Source organism: Centruroides sculpturatus, unplaced genomic scaffold (genome assembly GCF_000671375.1).
Source record: "Centruroides sculpturatus isolate CEXI.00-Female unplaced genomic scaffold, Cexi_2.0 scaffold104, whole genome shotgun sequence".
Taxonomy (NCBI): Eukaryota; Metazoa; Arthropoda; class Arachnida; order Scorpiones; family Buthidae; genus Centruroides; species Centruroides sculpturatus.
In genome coordinates, this window is record NW_019384379.1 from 251613 (window position 1) to 277274 (window position 25662).

General features: G+C 29.4%; 1 protein-coding gene across 3 annotated transcripts in view; it reads right to left on the reverse strand.

The window, feature by feature from the left end:
* The window catches only part of LOC111617835 (ubiquitin-conjugating enzyme E2 K-like), a 58640-nt gene that overhangs the window by 9884 nt on the left and 23094 nt on the right, over positions 1-25662 (reverse strand). The window contains exons 2-6 of one of the 3 annotated variants that reach the window (XR_002755497.1): positions 24034-24186; positions 19310-19392; positions 15598-15761; positions 6624-6688; positions 2497-2563 (exon numbers count right to left, since the gene is read on the reverse strand). Coding sequence is in view for 2 of the 3 variants with exons in the window: in XM_023359146.1 (XP_023214914.1) it covers positions 6624-6688; positions 15598-15761; positions 19310-19392; positions 24034-24186 (465 nt within the window). In the remaining variant the exon portion in view is untranslated. The remainder of the gene's footprint in view (positions 1-2496; positions 2564-6623; positions 6689-15597; positions 15762-19309; positions 19393-24033; positions 24187-25662) is intronic. The other 2 variants (XM_023359146.1, XM_023359147.1) reach the window with 2 other exon arrangements.

Consider the following 25662-nt stretch of genomic DNA (forward strand, 5'->3'; position numbering starts at 1 on the left):
AAAAAAAAAAACTTGGAGGGTCAAATTTGACACGATTCCAATACTTTTCCGTTTTATATACATAACAAGTTGGTAAGTAAAAAGGAGTCGGAGTCGGCGGATTTTTTGACGACTCTGACTCCGACTCCACAGCCCTGATTACCTTGGAACAGAGACAACTGAATACACTGAAAAGCGACAACACTGCACTAGTTCACACTATAATCAGTGTTACTGAATCATTGTCTCCCTGCACCAGAAGTGACACAAAGAGCAACTCACGAAACCTATGACACAAAGCTTGCCATTTTCAAACTCTCACAAATTATTTTCAATATTTTTCATTAAAATCTCGCGACCCCAAGATTTCGCTAAGCGATCCCAAATGGGGTCGCGACCCATAGTTTAAGAAGCCCTGCTGTAGATAAATATTTATATGGTTTTACATTTAAGTAAATAAAAATAACTTAAGTAATAATAAATAGTTCTTTTTGTAAAGTATTTCTTTTCTTTTTTCACACCTTTATGAGATAACACTAAAGAGCCTTTCTGGCAAGCTCAGTGCAAGTAGTCGTAGTTAAACAGGGGGCGGCATAATCGGTATTACACACGGGCGTTCAAACAGCTAGCGGCACCCCTGCCAATGGGAACATGCATAGGTCCAAGACTTGCTGAAATTTGTATGATAGATATAGATAAAAAAATTAAAAATATGAATGGAATAGAATTTTATAATAGGTATGTGGACGATTGCATTATTTTACTTGATTGTAGAAAAACTAGTGAAGATTTAATTCTAAAACAAGCAAATTTAATAGAAACTAATATACAATTTGAAATAGAAAAATAATTAAATAATAGTTTAAATTATTTAGATATAATCATCAATAGAACTGATAATAATTTAGAATACCAAAAATTTATAAAACCTATGCAAATACCAAGGGTACTCAATTATAAATCTAACATTCCTCAAGCTTTGAAATTTAATATTTTCAAGCTGTATATAGATAAAAGTAAAAATAGAACAAGTAAATTAAAAAAAATCAGGAAATAAAAATAGAACAAGTATTTAAAACGTTTTTACTTAATGGTTATACTAAAAAAATATTAGAAAAATGGTTAAGCTGGATTAATTGTAACAGAAATAAAACTGAAAATTTTGATAAAGATAAAAAATGTGTAAATTTACCATATGTACCCAAAATTTTTGAAACAGTTAAAAATCTATTAAGGGGAAAAGTTAATTTAATACCCAAAAAAAATAATTTATTTAAACATTATTTATATCACAGATCTGATAAAAAAAATTAATTTAATGGAAGAAAAAGAAATAGTTTATTCATTTAATTGTGATTTTGATCCGGCAAAAACTTATATTGGTGAAACAAAAAAAAATTGGGTATTAGAATAAAATAACACATACGAGCAATCAAAGGAAATTATGCGAATTCTGCTGTTGCAGAACATTGTAATAACCACAGGTGCTAAATTGATTTAAAAACTATAAAAATTAAAAAGAAAGAATCTAATAATTACAAAAGGCAATTATACAAACATATAAATAAAAAAAAAAAAAAATAGAATAAATAATAACTTAGGAAGAATAATCCACCAATCAGGGGACACCATACTTGATGACATGTACAAACAGCAAAAGGTTTAAATAAGTGATAAACTCACAGTCATTGTTGTTGTAAGTTCATGGCGAATGTAATTATTATGATGTAAGTTGGAATTTATCAGTTATAATTATAATCTTTCTTAAAATTTATTAATGTAATTTTGCTTTTATATAGAAAAATTAATTTAAGTAAATTGGCAATTGTTAAATTTGGAAATATAACTCTTTTGTTCAAGCGATTAGGATCTGTTCTTACTGTAAGTTTTTTTTAAAAAATGATTTCATTGTTGGGAATTTTTATACATATGGTCTTATTTGTTTATTGAATTATTTTTAGCTGTTTTGGTAATACTGCTGATAAGAGGTATGTTAAATTAACCCAAAACACACATAAATATATGTGTACAGAAAAAAATTACTACTACAGGTGAATTTTAATAAAGGATTTGTTTTTTCTGATCTAACTGTCAATTTTGTATCAAATATAAACACTAGTGTAACGTCCTACTAATAAACAAGGTCTGAGTAGACAGTTAAGGATAAAATTCACTTGTACATTTTTCTCAGTGTTTCTTGAAAAACATATAAACAGGATTTGACTGTATAGCAAAAAGCATTCAACAGAGCTGCAAAGTAGGATGTTTAAGCTATAATCACCAATTATCATGATTACATGTGTAGTACAAAAAATAAATATAAAAAATGATATATTACATATAATGCTACATTGAACTTAACGCTTTGGTGGATATGCCTGTGGTAACTTGCCACAAGATGGAGATAAAGTCTTTTGTTAGACTTTGTAGTTAATTACTGTGGAAGTGCACTTTTAATATTCTCTATTCATACCAGATGTTACAACATACATACAAAATAGGTTCAGTTTTACTAACCATTTAGTTGTTATTGAGGTTTGAGTTAGGTGGTATTGTATCTGCAGTGTAACTGCTGCTACACAACCTGCAACGTAAGTATAATTTCCATTTACTTTTCTATTTATTTTTTTAATGTATTTAAAAAAATAGCTTACTGTTTGCAAATTTATTGAATAAATATGTTAAATGAACAATGTTGTAGGTTTCTATAAATTCTTAAACTTATATTAGTTTGAAAGTATTCCAATTAGCTTTTGAAAAATCTATATTTTATTATTGTTTCTAGGTCTTGTAAACCTTTGAACCAGAAAGAGTTGGAAGGAGCTTTGGAACAAGTTTTGAGAGAATTGATAGAAGAAAGAGAAGAGACAGAAAAAATTAATTACAGCACTGAAAGTGAGTCAGAAGGAGGAGGAGATTATAGAAGAAAATTATCATGATAGTGACTATGAACAATCAGCAAATGAGATAGATAACTTTGTTGTAGAAGAAAATAGTCAAGAGGGCAGAAAGAGAAAGATTATTATTGTTTCTTCATAGGAAAAGACAAGGAAACTCTGTGGATAAGTAAATCTCTTTATTGTGAAAAGATAAAGGCAAAAAAAAAAAAAAAAAACATTATGAAAATATTAAAAGCCCAAAAGCTACTGCCAAAATTACAAATAAAGAAATATATGCATTCCACTTGCTTATTACTGATCAAATGATAAATGAAATCATAATAAATATCAACAGATATATTCAGTAAATAAAGGGCTGAAGTCAAGGATAAAAGAGAGAGAGACTGCAAAGATACCACCAAAACAGAAATAAAAGCCCTTTTTGGAGTGTCATATTTGATTAGTATAAAAAAAGTGTGTCACACTAATTGCTGTGAGCTCTTCAGATGGTCAAGATGGTACAAACATGATCCTTTTACAGGGCCTTTTCAGTTATAAACATTTTCAATTTTTGCTTCATATTCTTAGATTTGACAACTTAGAAACAAGGGATGAACAAAAAACAACTAATAAGTTTGCACCAATTTGAGAATTTCATCAAGCATTTGTCAACAATTGTATATGCAGTTTCAATGTCAGTGAGTTGATCTAAAAGTGTAGCATCCTCTAAAATTATGAAGAAGCTTCATAATTTTAGAGGATGCTACAGCTTTGTATTTCTAATAAGCCTGCAAAATACAACATAAAAATATATGCTCTATATGATACTAAGACTTTTTATACTCTTAATTTTGAGATTTATTATGGAAAGCAGGTGCAAGAACTCTACAAGTGATTAAACAAGGCCAATGATATAGTGAAGAGATTAGTCATACCAATAGAAAAAACAAAAAGAAATATTACTGACAATTACTACAGTAACTGTCCTTTGGCCATAGTGTAAGGAACCAAGTCTGAGCTTTATTTTTATTTTACTTTTATTTTGCTTTCATTATATTTTGTTTGGGGCTTATGTTTAGTTAAGACGAAGGTTTCCTCACCATTCACCTTAGTAACTTAAAAATAGAAGAAAAACCAACTCACCGACGAAAGAAAAGCGCCGTAGAAAAACTCGCGCACACTTGCGCTTCCCAAGCGGAAAAAAGTAAGTCCGCACCGAGAAAAAGGGGGGGGAAAACCCCACAACCCAGTTAGGAATCGCTAAACCTTAAAAGAATAAAGCATCCCGATAATTGTTAAAAAGAATAATGTAAAAGGTTAGCGAAGTATTGTCGGAAAATAATCTGCCAGATAAACAAGAAAAATTTAATGTTACAGATAAGTATGTAAATGAGGAGAGTGAGCTCATTCAGAATTGTGACGTCACCTCACACTATAAAGCCTCTAACTCAAGTGAAAACGAACGAGGTGAATTCCTGATAGCAACGAGCTTTGGTGAGCTTCGTAGCAGTGAACGAGAGAGGTGTCCGATAGGATTTTGAAGTTATTCGATTTGTGGATCGACGATTATAGAAAGTCTTGAGAGTTTGAGGAAATAGGTTCCTAGTATATTGAGGTGACGATTAGGATCTTTAATTTATAAGAATTATTGTTTATAAGTTAATTCTTTGATTTTGTCGAATTCCAAAGGGGAATAGAATTAAGTTAGAAATAGATTGATTTGAGTTTGTCGGATTGATTCTTGTTGAATTTCATTGAATAAATTATTGTTTGATTTTTACTAAATACTGTATATAGTTTATTACTAGAAGTTTAATTAAATATTTGATTTTGTTATTGACAAACTTTGTCATTATTTAATTCGGTGCACGCTTAAAGTCCAGGCCTGGCACACTAACGCGAATCCGCGTAAAGTACACGTTAGGAAACGGCTATTTCCGGCACACAGTAGTGTCGATAATCGTTGGAAAGTCGGAAAAATAATATAGTACTTTACAACTGGTTTTAGATAGTCAATAGATTTTTATCTATTTTACAACTGGTTTTAGATAGTCAATACTCTTTATTCAATAGATTTATTGAATAAAGAGCTTATCTTTTTAGGAACAATGAAGAAAAACAAACAAATACCTCCAAAATTCCTTGCAAACAAAACCAGACAAATCAATTCATGTCTGTTTGATTTTCAGTATGATTTTTGTATTGCTTAAATACTACCTAAAAAGAACAAAGCTGTAGTCTTTCTTTCCATTATGCATGACTCTTCTGAAGTTGATCAGGAAACTAACGAGGCTGTGATAAATTCGGACTACAATGTTGCAATGCTACTAAAATGTGGTGTAGACGCTGTAAATCAGATATGTTCATCCTACATTACTTCCCAAATCACAAGGTAATGGCCACTAGCTCTCTTTTATCATCATCTCGACATTGCTGGAATAAATTCTATTATATTATATTTAAATTTAATAAACCTGATAACAAGGACAGAAAACAATATTTTATAAAAAATACTTGCCCTAAGTCTCAAAAAAGAACATTTAAAAGAAAATTCTATGATGTTAACACTCCCCAAGGAGATTCACACATTTTTGGAAAAATATAAGGAAAATGAAGGGCTGTACAAAGAAATAGCAAAACATGGGATTTGTTTTATTTGTGGCAGACATAAAAATAATAGAACAAAATCTGTCTGTCAGGAATGTAGTAGAAATGCTTGCAAGAAGCATAGTAACATAGTTATTGTATTAGATGTGCCATGTGTGAAGGTGAGCCATGTGTAAATGTGATGGAGGTGGAGTGACTTCTTTTTTATCATCTAGATGTTTTGTAAGCAATTTGTTCAATAAAAAGTTATAAAATTAATTTCCTCATATATCCGATTAATATTTTCAAAACAATAGTTAATTATTGGCTACAATCAAGTAATATATATAGTGTACTGTAATAGTCACAATGTGTCCTCTTGTGAGCTTCTGAAAAATGCATCCATCAAAACGTTAAGCATTATTTCCCAACATAGCCTCACCAATGCTGTTAATGAGCACTGTCATAAGAACTTGCCAGTTATGGAAACAAACAAATTCATAGTGTAAGTAGGCCTGAAAAATATAATATGAACAGTTATTTCTTGTTGAATGGGATCTTAGTACTTTGTAGAGAATGTTATAAAAGTTACCAAAACTGACTAATTCTGCTGAATAGAATAAAAACAATCTACTTAGTTTTGTTGATTGTTTTTGAACAGTGAACTAATAGATTATTTATAATCCTGCCAAACACTTAATTTCTGTGCATGTTTTGTTGGCTGCAGCATGATGGGTCACAACTCAGCTGGCATTTAGTATTGCTAAACAACTGGCATTTAGTATTGCTAAACAATGAGTTTTGGTATCAGTTTAACTCTGCACAGCATGTACCACAGACGGTTATCTAAAAGAAAACTGCAATCAGACTTGAAAATAGGTCAAGAGCAAATTTTTTGCCCCTTTAAAACTGGAAAAGTATTGGACCAATATGATATATCAATTAATGATCAGTTTAAATTTTTTGAAGAAATTAATAAGATAAAATGTTCTTAACATTTAAAAGATTCTGAAACCTTTTTCAAATGAAAATAATGAGATAAAAATTATTGTATCAAAATGGATATATAGCTAAAGAATACAAAAACATTAGATTAATATTATATTCTACTTTATCAAATTATTACATGTGAATAACTGTTATGTATATGAAATAAAATAATTAAAAATTAATTTTTACCTCATCTACTCCCATATCAACCAACCTCTTTATCTTTACATCAAATTCTGGTGTATTTGAAGGTGCTATAAAAAAATAATTTATGAAATATTTTGTAAATTTCATCTCATTTTTTTCATAAGAATCAAGAAAAAACTAATTAATAAACTAGCAAATTGATCTTATCAATTATAATGCATTACTAATACATTATAATGCTCTACATTTCATAAAGATTTTCCAACTGAGTATATCACTGTTGCTTCAATATATGCCACGATTATTGCTTTTAAGCATTAAATAAATTTCAGGTTAAATTCATTTAATATGCTTGAATGAGACGGTTTGAGATGATTTATTAATAATTGATAAAGGAATATAAAAATATTTATTAGACTTAGAACGTTGAAGTAATTAGAGTAAATGAAAGCTAAAAGAAAACAATTACATTAAAAAATCTGATAATGTACTGAATGACACAGTATTAGTTTGCACTAAACTAAAAATATTTTTTCAGTATAGATTCATTTGTTTTCGTTGTTACAAAATCCACTTTTTTTTAACGAAAAAATTGGGTTAATTCACAATTTAGAATTTAAAAAGTTATATATAAACGTATAATTAATAATTACAAATCATTTTATTTCAGTTTTATTCAACGTCACAGTACATAATATTGAAAACTGAAAATTTTAGAACTATTATTTATATTTTCATATAATTACATAAATTTTTAAAATTGCAATATTAAATTATTCTAAAATTATTAAAAAATGTTTTTTTTCTAATACTTTATTGGAAAACTCCTCTGAATGATTTATTTTTGTCATGCTCAAGTACATAAATAAAAAATAAAAAAATACATAAGTATAATTATGTAACAAGCCACAAAATTTAAGCCATTGATTGGAACCACATTGCATGTTTTTATGCTATCATCGAATATTTTAAAAATTTATTTATGGAAATAACAATGAAAAGTAAAATGATTAAAACAGATATCCATTGTATAACACAGTAGTTACATTCCAAAAAAGTGCTATGTTGTGTGAATCCATACTATACAAAACAAAGGACTAGTGAAAAATATAGGATTAGGTTCCAAAAGTTGACAAAAGTATACTATTTTTTTTTTGTTACTAAGAGAAATGTATTTATTAAAGCAATCAATAATTTATTTCCAATTGATAATTAACTAACAATCACAATTAAAAGTACTGTAATATGCATTAATATTAATTTTAGTTAAATAAGGCTGTTTTCCTTTTACAAAGTATCATCATCATCTGAGATTTTTGTTTATCTTCATAAAAATATCAACAACATCTTCATTTTTTAAAATTTTTATCATAGAAAAATTTTGAATGATAAAATAAAAAATATGTTATTAATCGAAAGTTTGTTCTAGCATGTTGTGTATGTTCAATCGAGCACAGAGATTTTTTCTTCAATTTTTGTTTGAATACTGAATTGCTGGAGTTGGAAATAGTTTGTGTACCAAGACACTGCTGTGTTTTGTTCATCATTTTTATGGAAGTTTAACATTCATAAACTTTCATAATAAAATAATGTTAAACTTAAAGTTTAACACCACTTACCAAAGAAATGTCTAAATAAACTTTACTAAATACAAAGATTAAGCTATAAAAACAAAACACAGCAACAGTCTTAAAGGCTAAAGTCTGAAAGCAACAACAACAGCACCTAGTTGATAGGAAAGCTAGGACAAGGAAGAAACAAATTGCACTATCAGTTTTCATTAAAGTAAACGTGATGAAAGGCACAAAACAAATTGAATATTTTGATATTCTAAAATTTGTGGGCAAATTTGAGACAATATACTTGCTTAATAAAATAAAAAAAATATTGTACAACAGAGGTTGCACTTGAAAGTTGTGAAATTTTGTACAGAGGATCTCAAATTCTTGCACCTTGTTAGAAGAAAACTGGAAACAGTATTGTAAGGGGGATATCCCCAATTTTTGAATAGTGTTGTAGATGTACTGTGTTGTACAAGGTATACCTGTATATTGCTTTTCAATATAAGGTTTAGAATCTTACTGTTAACATATGTATTGTTTTATTACACCTATATTTTAAATAACAGGATTTTCTAATGAAAGAATTAATTCCTTGATGTTTATAAATATATTTTTTTATTTTATTAAAAAAATTAATTTATGTAATGAATTATAGTAAAATTTTTTAAATAGAAAAAAGAAATATGAATATTTAAAATTATAAGATTTGTTTTAGAAGTTACATTGAAATATTTATTATTACAAATTTTATATTTATTCAAAATCTTTCTTTAAATATACATTTTTTTAAAACAAAAACAAATATAATGTGAAATATAATGAAGTTTACTTTATTTAAAATACATTTACACTTGTTTGTAACTTGTGTAAAATGGATATTAACAAATTTTCATAAGAATATAATGATTCAAAAAATGAAAGTTTAATGAAAACAGTTACATAAAGATTACATAAGATTATTATTTCTAAATATTCTTAGATAATATAAATTATCTAAAAATATTAAGTAAATTTATAAACAGACATTAAAAAAAATAATGTTAGTGTTATTACTTTAATCAATCATATGTTAATTCATTCTTCAATAAACTTATAATTTAAGAATTGCTCATAAATTAATTTAAAATTATAAAATTTTTAAAATAGCATACAGTGGTACCTCGGTATACGTCTGCTTTAGAATACGTCCTGTTTGGACAAAACAAATTTTGTTCGGTATATGACTTTTGTTCAGTATATGACTTAATTCAATTATACGCGCCATCTATGAACAAGTAGCACTATCGGTGTACTAGACCAGACTAGACGTTCATGGTCCACTGTTTATAACTTTGTTAAATTTCTTCTGATTTTAATTTGTAAGTAAAATTTTATTATTTTTATTAATCATGAATTGCACAAAGGCAAATGAAAAGCAACAGAAAACTAAAAAAAAGACTACTAGAATCACAATGGAACTGAAAAAAGAGATTGTTGAGAAATATAAAGGTGGCATGCATGTTCGAGATTTTAACTGTTGCATACAGTATTCTGAGAACGACGATATCAACAATCATGAAAAATAAAGACATTATTAAATCTGCTAATGTTGCAAAAGGGGTTAAATCAATTTCTAAACAGAGATCGAAGACATTAGATCATGTTGAGAAAATGCTTTTGCTTTGGATAACTGAAAAACAGTGTGCTGGAGACAGCGTATCAGAAGCAATTATTTGCGAGAAAGCTAAAAAGATACATGCTGATCTCATGAAAAATCAAGCAGGAACTAGCCAGGAAAGCAAGGTGTTTAAAGCCAGTCATTTTTTTTTTTTACGTGAGAACGGATTAATCATTTTTACATTACTTCTTATGGGATAGGTTGGTTTGGTATATGTCCTATTCGGTATAAGTCCAAACATCAGGAACGGATTAAGGTCGTATACCGAGGTTCCACTGTATATTGACTTCATAATGTTCCGTATAAAAGTAACTCATCTTCAAATATAAAATTTTGTTTTCATTTTAATTTTTTTTCTTAACACAGTAAATTGAAAATTATCTGATTTATGTATAACAGAAAAATTCATACATTCTCAGTTTGGTCTTTATATGAGTCATTAACATACTAATCTTTTTGGAATATGTAAACTCTATTAATGGAAAATTACAATGGCTGAAGTAAATACGACATCAGCATGCTGCTGTCAGGATTGAGTCCCAATGAGGAACCCTAAGATTTTTCATAAGCAATCTGTTTCAGATATTTCAGGTCCGTTCCCATAGCCCAATTGCCTTTGTTGTTAGCCAAGCCAAAACCATGGTGAGCATGAGAAAAAAAGACTCTCTTAGTGCCCACAGGACAGGAAAAAAAATAAAGTATTTTTTAGTTTTATTACAGCAACTTGATTAAAACAATATTACCAAATTAATACATATTAAACAACTTTACACATTTACACAACATTATTTACCTAACAATTATTCCATTTTAAATCAATTTAAATTCTTTTTCTGTCTTTATCTAATATCCACATTTTCATGACACTTTTAATTTTTATAAATTATTTTGCTGTGAAATTAATATATTTTCTATTACTCTCATAAATTCATTTTATATGCTAATTTTAATTAATGATGTATAGCAGGTAGTTTTTGTTGCTGGCAGACTAAAACTGGCCTGATCTTGGTAGATACGGTAAATTGGTCTATGTTACTGTTATTCAGTAGCTACAATTGAACCTGTCTATCTTGAATCTCATGGGAACAAGAAAAGAAAATTATATCTTGAAACTTGTTTATATTAGAGGTTCCTACACAGTAAACAGTAATAGGTTAATAGATATGATTAGAAATATATTTTATTAATACAATAGCAAGTACAGAACATACCTGAATAGGTATAAATAAAACATTTTTAACATATCTTAATAGATATAGTTTGTCAATAGTTTTCCAATGCCTGACTTTCTTCAACCAATAAGACACAAACCAAATCTTAGCCAATCAGAGAAAAGCAGCATTAATTGCAATTATGTACTCTATTGAAAGATGTTTCTCAACTGTAATGTCATCAAAATGTAGTTACTGAGTTTTAAATTTGTAATCAACACTCAGTCCATAATTTGATATATAGAGATTAAGGGAAAAAATTATTTCAGATAAACATGGAAAATATATTTGCAACGAGGAAAATAAATTTCAAGATAGAGGTTTTCAAGATAAACATGTTTGAAATAGACAGGTTCAGCAGTATTTTCAGACATTTTTCTGAATGCAATTTAGCACATTTTACTTTTGTGCATAGAACAACAACAGAATAAAATATGTATGTTTCTAAATTCAATGTTTTTAAAGGGTTTTAACTAAATAACTTATTCTGAAACACTTGTCAATGAAATGCTTTAAACCAGTCTTTATTTCAAGTTTACCAATATTTTACTTCAAAAAAGTTACAAGTGACATATTGGTGATATACTGTAGATCAGAGCTTATATAAATATATAATCACAAGAAATTCCCCGATCAAGCATGATGAAATACTTTTTATGAGAAAGTAGAGATTTCAAGAAATTGAAGAGTTGTTAGTATAAACTACTTTATTTGTAGAAATATTATGTTGTGACATAAAAAGCAACAAAACAAAATTTCACCTAAAGCAGACAAAATAGAAATAGGAGTTATAAAGAATTCACTTACACACACAAACAGATTTAGGCCTTTAAAATAATATTAAATCCTTTCTTTATAAAATTACTTTATACACTACATTTAAACACTCTGTTGTCTTTTAAAAGATTTCCTTGCTGTCTTCCTTTAGTAATAGATACCTTAATATTGTTTTGATGATTGACATTGTGATCATGTTTCTGCAGCCCTTGATAAAACCATTTCTTAACTCCATGTTGATAAAACAAAGATGAATTGAATGCACAGTAAAGTTAGTTAAATGAGTGATAACACTTTGTAAATAATGGGCTTGTTATATCATTACTTTCAATTAAATAATACAATGTCACACGCTCACTATGAAAAGTTTTTTTTTAATTTGTTGTAGAAGCGACCCAATGAGGCTATCTTTTTTTAAAGTTCAAATTAAACGAAGTATGTTTAAAATACGCCATTTGCCAAAATATTTAAAAATGCAACTTAAGGGAAATCCCTCATCACGCATGAACTAAATGAGGTCACTGATGTCACTAAAACATAAGTGTGATCACTGACCTAAAATCACTCAAACATTTATTCTATAGCTAATATTTTCAAAAAAATAAGTAATCTATACTTTTTACATCAGAACATAAAACAAATATAACCAAAATTTCATCTGGATTGGACAAAAATTGCAGGAGTTATAAGGAAATCACACACATGCACACAAACAATGGCTTTTATATTAGTAATAGCCTCCAAATGGAGTTGCCTAACCTCTCTCATCTGTTTGTAAGCATTATTCCTCCATTAAAAAAAAATCGTGTAAAAAGTTTTAGAAAGATTCTTAACAGAAAACTCAAATCTACTGCAACAAATTCTGTTTGAAGTGATAATATTCAGCACTAATTGATCATACTAATAATAAATCACTTTTTCCTATTAGAAAATATGCTGATAACAATCACAATTTTCATTTGTAACTAGATAATCTACATCTATTGATTAATTTTTTGACAGGCAATATTTGATGGGAGAAGATAAGACTTCAGTTAAAAAAAAAAAAAAAAATAGTAATATTTCTTAAATATCTGGCAAATCAACCAGTTTGAAAAATATTTCTATTTTTAGAAATACTGATATAGAAAGATTCTCAAAGATTTTGTTTTTATTGCACACTAGCTGCAAGGACCCACTTTGCTGGGTTTTTATTTGTATGTAATATAGTTTTTTTTATATATAAAATACTGTTTTTCTAAGTAATCTAGAATCTAGCTGCAAGGATCCACTTCACTGGGCAAAAAGTAATGATAGTGAAGATTAAGATAATTACATTATAGCCAATCTTACCTGTTTTCACAGAATGCAAGAATTAGGTCCCCCGTTTCCAGACTAATTAGAGAATTTTTACGTCCAGTCAAACAATTTTCAATTTGATCAATTTTCTGGAACGTTTACAATCGTTCTATAATCAAACCAATTCTAATTCAAATACAAATTTGAATTTAAAACGGTTCGAACATTTTTAAAATCAAAATAGAAAATCTTTGAAGTCAACTACTTTAAGCCCCCATATCTCCTGCACCCTTATAGTTATCGAGACGCAACGACCATAGTGCACGAATGGAGACTTGGGGCTACTACCACATACAAACACCATTCATGTGTGATGTGTAGTTTTGGCTGAAAAGTGAAATGTAGGGACACACATCCATTTATATATATATATGTATAGATTACCAATGTAAATAACACATACACACATGAAAATATATAAAATATATCCAATTTAGACACAATATTGTAAACTAATTAAAACAATAAATGTTATAAATTATTAATATAATATTATTCAAATAATTCGGCAATAATTTATTTTATGTTCAAATCTGAATGTTCTAAAATCTGTATTTTCTTAGCACAATGTTGCTGTTGAGAACATATCACACAGGAACACTTTCAGAGGAAAAAGGTTATTTTATTGGTGTGGTATTCTGTAAATTTGTAAACCTGTAATCAATTTACTGTTAAATATGTAATAATAGGACTGAAGAGGGGCATTAAGCCTGAAATGCATATCCGTCCACACCAATAAAATAACCTTTTTCCTCTGAAACTGTTCCTGTGTGATATGTTCTCAACAGCAACATTGTGCTAAGAAAATACATATAATAGAGAACAACAAACATCCAAGATTTAAGAGTTCTAAAATCTCTTTCTGATATTTCACTTAAAAAAACTTTTAAATACAGTGAAAAAAATTTATTTGTTATAGTGAGTTTATTTTATATATCTCAATACATCACTGTTGAGTCTGTTTAAAAAGTTAATTTTATTGTATTGTATAATATATAGGATATCTTTACTCTTGAGTTTAATAGTTAATAACTAGTACTGTTTCCATACATAATGAGAAAAAAAATTTGATATCTCATTTATGTTTATCAAGTTTATATATTGGTTTCTAGTCTGAGGACTTAACATACCTTTTGGAAAATATTCTCACTTGGACACCATACCTTTTGGAAAATATTCTCACTTGGACACCAAGAGATTTTTTGTGGTTGTTCTATTTTATTAAATATGCATTTTGGACAGGTCTGTTCCTCTTCAGTTTAAAGTAGATGCCTTTTGGGTTACAAGTTCTTTTACAACTATATTAATTTTTATTTTTATTACATTCATTTTTATTGGTATATCCTAAATTATTTTTAAAGGTATATTAGATTTCCTAAGAAAGAATTTTTAAATATAAAAAACTCCAGAAATTTTTTATTTTCTTCTTAAAATGGTCTAGAGGTTCTATTACCTTTTATTAATACAATACTTTTACATGTCCCTTCTTTATATGTATATTTTAACTTGAGTTGCTATATTTATATTTCAATAATGATTTCTGTAGTTATCCTCACTTTTGAATTCTGTTGATATTAGTCATGTATTTAAGTTGAAATTTTATGTTATTGTTAACGTTATATATTTCAATTTATAGCTTTTCTACAAAAGTTTGTGCTATTTTTCTTTTTTTCTATTCTTTTGATATTCATTTACATATCATTGAAATTCTGCTTAATTACTCTCCATATCAGTGATAAAGGTATACCACGAATCATGCATTTTAAACCTATATTATCATTTAATCTTTTTTTATGATTTTATTTTAATAATTTTTCTAGGTGTTCAAACCATTTTTTCTTTTATACATATTAATTTCTTTCTTTTTTATTTTTATTGAATCCTTCTTGATTATTATAGACTTCTCATATCAAAAATTTTATTTATTTAAAAAAGATCAGAGAATGTCAAGACTGTAGAAAGAAAATTCATATATAGCATGCTCTTAGAGTTCATTAGGTAAAAAGGTTACAAATAGCAAACCTAAAAGAATGATATTATTGTTCTGGAAAAGTTTGGTAAATATGACTATACATAAAGATAGTTACAGACATATTGAGCTTAAAGAAAAAATACAATTACAAAAAAGAATTAATTGGTTTGAAAAAAAACAAAGTTTTAGAATGCTGTTGTATACATTCTAGAAATGCCTATAAATTTTTCAACCTGTTTGGAAAACCAATTGTTCAAAATTTAATGCCAGTTCTTAACCTCAGACTTTAATGAGAGTCTCTCAATTATTTTAGCAAGGGAACTCAGAAAACAGGACAAACAAAAGCTCATTTTTAATTTATGTAGACAGAATTTTCAACAGACTGTTAATTAAAAAAAATGTAACTTAACTAATTTATTATGAATAACTTAATTATAATAAATTATTAAAATTAAGTTAGTAAAACTCCAAATATTACATTATACAAAATTAGCATTACCTCCAGCATAAACTTGAGCCCAATGTTTTGCAGTAAGTTTGAACATTTCTGGATTTTCTTTAAATTGTTTTGCTACAACAGCATCTTGAGGATCATCTGGTTCTGCTGCTGCTAACAATGCTTGTAATGATAGAAGTACAGTTCTTAATGTCATGGCAGCAGCCCTATAAAAATAAAAACATTATGTAAAATAAATTACTTTTATTACTTAAAAACACCAATGTAATACATTATAATAAAATAAGTATTTCTTCTTCTTGTGTCGATTCTGGCCATCTTTGGACAATGTACAAACAACTAATTATGACTTGTTTTCCCTCTTCCCTTCCCTTAATTCTTCCTTTCTTCCCAATACCTCTTCATTCTCTTGCGCTGCTGTTGTCTTTGCTCCCGAGTGAAGATTCTTCCACGTCTGTTATTTTCCTTTTCCTAAAAACCCTTGAAGTTCTTTATTTTATTTCTAAACCTTTCCCTGTTCTGGATATCATCTTCAGATATGCCCATTTCTGCCATGTCTTTTTGAGTGTCATTGATCCATTGATTCTTATTCTTTTGGTTGTTGAAAATTTGTTTTGTTAGCCTATTTTTCCCCCATTCTCTTTATATATCCAAAGAAGCTTACTCGCCTTCTCCAAATTGTATCAGAGAGTCTTGGGATTTTTTGATAGAGCTCTTTATTGCTCCTTAGCACATAGTTACCATGTTCATCTATTTTTAGCCCCAGAATTTTTCAAAGGATTTTCCTCACTTTTTTCTCCATATTTTCTATTTCCTCCATTTTAAGAGTAGCAATATCTTCTGCTGCATAAAGTGCTTGAGGTTTCATCACTGTTATAATGTCTAATTTTTGTGTTGATGGAAATTGATTTCTTGTTGTAAATGTCTTTGGAAAGTTGATAGGCAATTTCCAACTTCCATGTCCTGGCATAATTTGCCACTTTAGACAACCCGTTTGTTTCAATAATTTCTCCAAGATATTTAAATTTTGATACTTTGTTGATTTCTCCAAAATCCATTTTTAGTGATTTTGGGGCACCTGAAATATTTGTTACATACTCTGTTTTGGACGTAGATATTTGTAAGCCTGCTTTCTTCGCAATTTTTCCTAGGAGGTTAATTTGGTTGATGGCTGAGTCCACATCCTTAGCCAAGGCCGCGAAATCATCTGCAAAAGCCAAGCCATTGATTTTTACTCCTTTGTGTTTGGTTCCTAATTTAATTTGATTATTTATCCCAGCGTCTTGTAATGCTTTTTCCCCATTCTTGAATGATCTTTTCTAGCACACAGTTAAAGAGTATGGGTGAGAGTCCATCTCCTTGCTGAACTCCAGTTTTGATTTTGAATGGCTCAGAAATTTCCTCAAGGAATTTTACTTTAGATTTAGTATTTATAAGGGACTGTTTGATTAAATTTATCAGCTTATCATCTACACCAAATTCATTAAGTGTAGTGAACAAGGATGGTCTATCAATGGAATCATATGCTTTTTTAAAATCTACAAAATTGACAACATAGTTGCATTTTGTCATGCTATAATGCCTAATTATAGATTTTTGACTGAAGATTTGTTCCATGCATGACCTTTCTTTACGGAAACCTCCCTATGTGAGTGTCAACTTGCTTTTCTAGTCTGGTTCTTATTACATCTGATAGAATTTTGTACGTTACTGGGAGAAGTGATATTCCTCAATAGTTATTTGTATCTGTTCTGTCTCCTTTCTTGTGTAGTGGATGGATTAATGCACATTTCCACTCATCAGATCTCTCTTCCATTTCCCAAATTTTTAGAATTATGTTGTACAGAACTTTTATTAGGTTTGGACTAGCAATCTTCCATATTTCAGCTACAATACTGTCTTCTCTAGATGCTTTATGCTTTTTTAATTTCTGGATTGTTTTTTGTATCTCTTCTAAGTCAGGCGGTGGAGAGCTAACATTTTGGGTTTTCGGTTATTGGAAATGTAGCCTTTCTTGGGGCTCCTCACAATTCAGAAGTTTTTGAAAATAATTCACTAACAGTTCGCAGTTCTTGGAGTTGCTTAGTGCTAGTTCCCCCATTCTCTTTTTTAAAACACAGACTGGGAGATTTAAAAAAGAATTACAAAAATATCAAAGTTTTATAAAAGTCTGTTGTGTTATTCTTTTGAAAGGATTCTTCAATGAGTTCTAATTGTTTCCTGTTGCACATCCTTTTGGTATTCCTTAGTATTTTAGCTGTAGACTTTCTAGTTTCTTTGAAGTTCTTATAGTTTTCCTGGGTCTTATTTGAGTACCATTTTCTCCAGGCATGGATTCTATTATCTAAAGCAGAGGTGGCCAACCTTTTTAGCAGGCGGGCCAAATTTCAAAAATAATATTTCCTGTCGGGCCACGCACCTAATTTTTTTTTAATTAAAGTAAACAAGCAAGCGTGCTACACCTTCATCCGCATCGTTGCTTTCCAGTAGGTGAGATCGTGGTCAAACACTTGCCTGATTTAATGTAAAAAAAAAACACAAAAAATAGGTATATTTATTTTTTTGAAGAAAATAAAACATAACTGAGAATCATTTATTTAATAACCGAGAAACATATTTATTAGACAATTTAAAAATTTGACTTTGTTTTACAGAACTAACAAGTAAGTGCATCAAAATTGATCTGGACTGATGTTGTCGCTACACGCAAACAGTTTTCCAAATGAACATCAGTAATTCGTGTTCTCACTTGTGATTTGATATACTTCATGTGACTAAAAAGTTGTTCACACGCATACATGTTTCCAAATAGCGTAACCATTGACAGAGCATGTTTGTAAAACGCAAGATATTTATCCTTGTCCAAATACGTTTCACAGAACTCTTCCAAACCTTCTTAACTCTTCTAATGTTCATTTGGTGATATTACAATAAAGTTAACATTTATGTTCATTTGTCCTAGCTTCGCGGGCCGCAACACGACTCCCAGCGTGCCGCATGCGGCCCGCGGGCCTCATGTTGGCCACCCCTGATCTAAAGCTTCATCACACACTGCATTCCATCATCCGTGTTTTTGGAGGAGCAATTTCCTCAGCTGCATTTGTGATGTTTGTTGATATTTGTTCCCAGTTTTCACTGTCAATGTCCTCAGTCATTTGTCTGAATCTGGAAGACTCTTCCTGAAGTTTTGTTCTATCAATTGTCTTGATTTTTTCTTGGTATTTTTCTTCGGGGAATCATTTTGGTTTTTATTTTTGTCAAATAGCGGTCTGTTTCAAAGTTAATTCCCTTTCTGACCTTGACATTCAAAATTTCTTTCTGATTCTGTTTGGATATTGCCACATGATCTATTTGAAATTCTCCAAGTTCTGAATTCAGGGATCACCATGTTTTCTGTTTCCTTGGAACTTTTTTGAAATTTGTTGACATTAGTTTGAGGTTAAAAGCCTTACAGAGCTCAGTTAATCTTAGGCCATTTTGGTTTGTCTTTTTGTGTGCAGGATATTTGCCTATGATATTCCGAACAGATTTTTCTTTCCCTATCTGCACATTGAAGTCACCCACAAGAATTTTGACATTTTCATGAGGGATTTTGTTTATTTCATCCTCCAATTGTTCCCAGAACTGCTCCACTTTAGTGGGAAGTATTTATTATGTATTAATTTCAATTTTACAATATCTAATATAATTTTAAATGACTCTCAAACATTTACTTTTTTGAAATATAATAAATGAAAAAAATAAACAAACTTACCATTGGTCTTTCAGTATATCTAAACATATTGCTCCAGTTACAGAACTAATATTTGGATGCCATATCTTTGTAACAAATCGAACCTATAATAAAATTCAATTAATTTATTATTTCTAAACAGAATATAATAATTTTAGTAAAAATTGTTTTTTATTAAATATTTGCATTATTAAAAAAATTATTTTTTAGGCTTATAAAAACTGTATAAAAATATATAAATACATCATCTTTTATTCTGAAATATAATACATATTTAGAGTTTTATATGTATTTTATCCTATTAATGCTGAGGTATAATGTATATGATGTTCATTTAATATTGGATGAACAAACAAAGGGAGGACATGTAAGAAGTAGCAAAAGAACACAGAAAGTTGAACTTAAAAATGCTCTGAACTAGTTGTGCCCTATATTGTCATATGAATCTTGAACATTTATCATGGATTCAGGGGAAAACATTTGAAACACTAAAGTAAATAAAATGTTCATAAAATTGCTACTTTATAAAGCCAAAATTTGATTATTTTTGTAGCTGTATGAATGGAATCATAAGATAATTCATCTCTTAAAATTGAGGAGTAAAGAGCCTCAAAGTCTAACGCAGTCATAAATTTTTCTGAAACTTTGTTTTTGCCATCTGATATGACTTTTTTAAAATATGTCACTAAACAAACTGATGAAAATACCAGCAGCATATTTTGAAGTAGTAGATTTAGTATGTTTCTCCTCATTTTTTTTTCATTTTGATAATGTTATGTACAGTACAAACAGCAGATGGTTGTACTTACAGGTAGCCTTTTATCAGAGGTTCTTTTGTGAAATGGTACTATGAACATTTGAAAACTACATTCTTCCTAAGTACAGCCAGGACATATGTGTACACACCAGGTATATGGACAACATGTTGATTATTTGGAAGAAACCAGACATTCAACACTTTATTTCAGATATTAATAGACCTATGGCTTAAGATTTTCTTGAAACAAGATGATAATCTATATGTACACTTTTTAGACATTTTCAACTTGTTTAGTTGAGGCCAGATATCATGAAAATATATATAAATACAGGGTACCACCCCTCTTTATATGAAGAACATCTAATGATCCTATGCATTTTAAACTAGCAGCATTCAGAGCTTTAGTATAAAAAGCATATAAACATGGGACAAGTATTGTGAACTGGTATGAACAAATTTGCTACTTAACTGAGACTGGTAAAAAGCTAGGATATTATAACATGCTTTATGGAGAAAAATCAACACAATACCAAGAGTTTCAACAGCAGTCACTAAAGATGACAGGAACCATAAAAAACACAAGATTGCAAACTACAACACATATTTACATAATGTCTATAGGGAGACTGCATGGTCCACTGATACAAACATATTTTATAGAAAATACCTGATGTATAAAAGCTACCTCTCAAAGATGATAGAGACAAGAGAGAACATGAATATGTTGGTGCCACAGCAAGATCTCTGCTGAATAAAATTAAAGAGCATAAATACACTATTTAGAAATGACTACCTTCTATAGCACTTGCTAGGTACACTATGGAAGATGAGATATCTGCAAAGTGGTATAAAGTCATAATTATAGGATCCTTGAAGAAATGAAATAAATAGGACTTCTTAAATAACTCCAGCAATAAATTTGAATACACTAAAAACATTTTTGATCTACTTAAAACTTATTGCTGGAGTTATTCAAAGTGTGCTGCTTATTTCATTCAGATATAGTGGGTGATTGGATAATGAACATAATCCGTTCCAAGACTTTGTTCACTATCCGAATTGTTCATTAAATGTTTATTGATTTACCATAGCTTTTTATGGGAATTTGATTAATTCATTCTGGAGACCTCAAAACATAAAAAATATACTTTACTACGTTTATTTATATGTAATAATAAAAATACATATACAGTAATACCCCAAACTTACGTGATAGGTGGGACCGAGCGATAACCACATAAGTCAAATTCACGTAAGTTGGGGTATAATTTTGCAATTTGTGTAAAATCCAAGTCGGATGTATGTAAGCTAATAAATGTTCTCGTTAATCTTATCTCATCTTTTGATTCGTTCACAGTTGCAAGAAATCACCACATAGACTCTCTCAAGTCTCCGTAGATATAACAAACACAGAAATAAATAACACAAAATAAATTGTAGCTATGTGTCAATTCCGCGTGACAAGTCCAAACATGTAAGCAGAACAATAGTGTGGGGGGAATGAGTAATCAAGAGTTGCGTTGCGCTCAAACAAAAAACAAATCGACGAGATTTGAAAATCGCGTAACTCCAGGTTCGTGTAAGTCGGGGTAGCATAAGTCGAGGTATTACTGTATTCACAACAGTCTTGTATTTTTATTAGTCATGTTTTTTCCATTTGTGGGGGGTTAAAGAATCTGTCTAATGTTGATTGCCTTTCTCTCTTCAGGATTTTTCAGAAATAATTAATAGCATTGTATTTGTAGAGATCCACAAGCCTATTAACCTTAACCTGGTCTGGTTTGTATGCCATTCTAAGACTGTTGTTCTGACATCCTCCCACTTCTTCAAAACATTATATTTTTTAAATAGCAGATAACGGCATTAATCTTTTTTTCAGAAGAAAACATATCTCGCCAAGTTTCTTAGTGTTCTTCATTCAAGAGTTCTTGGCATTCTTCTGTCATCAGGTCCATTTCAGGTTCTATTATGAGCTCTTCAATGTTCTTCAATGTTCTTTATTTCTCAGATGTGATTTTTGTTACTCCTTTAGCTGCATGAGTCTTTTTGATTATACTGTATCTTTCTTAGATAAGATTAAACTGTGACCTACTGTAGATCTGTTCAAGCCATACTGCCCAGCAACATCAGCATCTGCCCACCTTTACCTTTGCTATTATACTCTCACCTCTCGGAAATAAAAACCAATACAAAACTTAATGAGTGCCCGCCCGACAGTCTCACAAATACTATAAAAATATTGTTTCTGTCAGAAAAATAAAAGGCTGGAATTACAAGGGAGAGTTTCAAAGTACAGAGGAATACTATCCGATCAGTATATACAAGGTTGAGCGTCGATGTCTATATCTCCTGCGCTCTGAAAAGTTTGAGTAACTAACCTAGATGACATAGCTCATACAAATCATACAAGTAAAAAAAAAAAAAAAAAAAAAGAGGTCAACAGGTTGCGCACGATATTGCCTGTAAAAATTAACAGTTCACCCAGACAATGAGTTGATTCCCAGACTGTCTGGGTGGTAACACTATTCTGTGCTCATTTTAATTGGTCTGAATCGTAGGTGCAATGAAAGTATGAAATAAAATGGTTCAAATTTTTACAAGATATTATTATTATTGTTTATTGTAAAATTTTGCCACCCCCACTACACTATGCCACTGTATCTGCCCTTTGAAATTATTGTACTGTCCATCTTAATCTTTTATACTTATGCTCTTTATCTGTAGAAATATTAACAAAATTCACCCTAAGTCAGAATCTCAAACTTTTTATATGTGATCCCTTCTTACAACAAAAAAAATTTTAGACCCCATTTAGCAATGAAGTTTTATGACTCTTTTATGACGCAAAACAAACTTCTGAAAGGGCATAAGTTAAAATTTATGTTTTTTTTCATACAATTTCAACATACCAAACATTAATTATTAACAAATATGTAACAAATTACTTTATATACCATACTTATTTCATAATCATAAACCTTACTTTTCCAAATTTTTTTTTTGAGACCATCTAAAATTTTTAGTCGATTCCTCGAGTAGTTGCAACTCCCTATGCCAAAAACATTTCAGTTCTAGACAGTTCACTAGATGGAAACTACTCTATAGGTACTACATTAATATATTTTGTACAAGTAGAAGCATAATGGCATTTCAACAATGTTTATTTGCACAAATTTTCTTTTTGCATCAGTAGATCTAAAAGTATAGCAGTTAGTGATCTTGAAAAGTATGACAAAAGTGTGCCTTATAAGTGAGAATATACAGTAGTAGACAATCTAAAAACTTCTGAAAATAGTAGCTCCCTAGTGCCAAAAAAAAGACATGAAATACTGTAACAATGAAAAGGTGAGACACAAAAAGTAAACAAAAATTACAGTAAAAACTGGTTAGCTATAGTCAAAGGATTTGACGTGCTCTTATTTTTAATACACAAAAATCAGTGTTTCATTTTAGCACTCTATTGTGAGTAAAACAATTAATGTTGGAGAACATTTTTCTTTCAGTTAAAATACAGAACAAACATTGCAGGAAAACAAACAATGCAGGAATGAAGAATACAATAAAAATTAACATTATATATATGAGTCCTTATTTGGGACTGGAGAAAACAACCAATAGATTCAGGAAAACAATTCATATGGGAATGATAGATCAAGAATCCTCTATACATAACAGAAAAAAAAACCTCGTTACATATATATATATATATATTTTTTTTTTCTTATTCATATCTGGCCTTAAGTATGTTTTTACTTTTGCTTATCAGTTTTCAAATCCTAAAAAACTAGTGAATTTTAATTAAAGAATATAAGTTTAAAAAATTGATCAGATTTAGATAATGAATTAATACAGAATATATTTACTACTTGCAAAGATACTTTATATACATATTGTTAATACATCATATTATTAATTGTCATAAAATAGCACCATATTTTCATTTAAAAAGTATGTAAAACTATGTATCCATTAAATAAATGATTACCTTAGGAGGATTAAAAGGATAAGTTTCTGGAACTTTGATTTCTAAAACAAAATTACCACCTTCGTATGGAGTATCAGGAGGACCAGCTATTTCTCCTTTAAGTTCAGTATAATTATCATTTACAAGTTCTACTCTGATAGCACACTTAGCAACCTAAACAGTTTAAATAAACATAAAAAATTAGAATTGAGTATTTAACAATTTTTAACAATTATTTTAAAACATTAAATATTCTGCATATATAAAATTATTCTTATAATTAAGTTTACCAAATTCTTAAAATTGTGTATATTTTTTATGAAAATATTGTTTAACAGAATAAAAAAGCAAATTTAATCAAAAATAATTAAAAAAACTAACATGAGACAAAGAGCTCAAAATAATAGTGGGAAAAATATATATATCACTTATAGAAACAAGGATAATAGCCCTTGGGTTTGTGATTATGTTTGAGATTCTCCCTAATCAAACATCTGCATTCAATACAGTTCACTGTTACTATTAAATCAAAGTTTCACATCATATAATCAGGCCATACCATGTGGGCTACAGAAATTCCCAAAGTATAATATACAAAGAGAAAAGTCCCAGAACAATATTACAAAATTATTAATTACTTTTGTCTTATATCTAGACTTAAAACTAAAAACAAAATTGAAATGGTTGGTTGATAGAAAGGATAGGAAAAAGGGAAACATAGAACTAATATACTGTCAATCAAAAACCAATAAGGTTATGGGGTTGAAGTTGCATAGCATCCACATAGTTTGTTGTATTTCTACTTTTATTATCTAGTAACAAATGGATTCTATTCCTACTCATAACACTGTAGCAGAGTACATTTGAATCTCTCCCATGCAAAATGACAGAATCTACTATACCAGGTGTGGCCAAACTTTTATCCCTTAGGAGCTACTTTTTTGGTAAAATATAGTCTGCGGGCGACTATGAATATGGGCAAACAATTTTAGGATTTTTATATGCGCATGCATTAACATTCATTTGCATTGTTCATCGGGATAAATACAAACAGTATGGGTACGTTGCACAGACAGTCTATTATTGTAAGAATAAATTATCCAATTAAGATTTTTAAACATTAATTTAAGTGAAAGCAAATTGTTCAACTTTAGCTTCGCGGGCTACTTTCAAAACCTTTGTGGTCAACCGGTCAACTGTGGTCTACGTGTTGTCCATCCCCTGTACTATACAGTCGACCCCTCCTATAACACGGTAGATATGCTCCGTTCTTTATGAAATTGATGTTCTAAGAGTCCTTAAATACATGAGCCAATCACAGCCCGGCACATATGCAGTTTATGGACTACAGCTGTTTGAAAGGTTTCTTCCATAAAATTAATCGATTCTAGACTAATTTGACTCAACATTTCCAAAATACATATAATTTTTTGGGAATAATCCATATAAACTATGCTATAAACAAAAAATTGTAGGATTATTTACCAAGTGTGACCGTTCGATCGCGCCATTGCTTAAGCTTGTTTTCGTCGTGGAGTTGTGCATCGAACGGTGGGCGCATGTTTCCTGATATTATTTTTTTTGCAAAAAATTTGCTGAACTTTGGAGACATCATTAATATAAATATAATTTTTATGGACGTTAAATAAT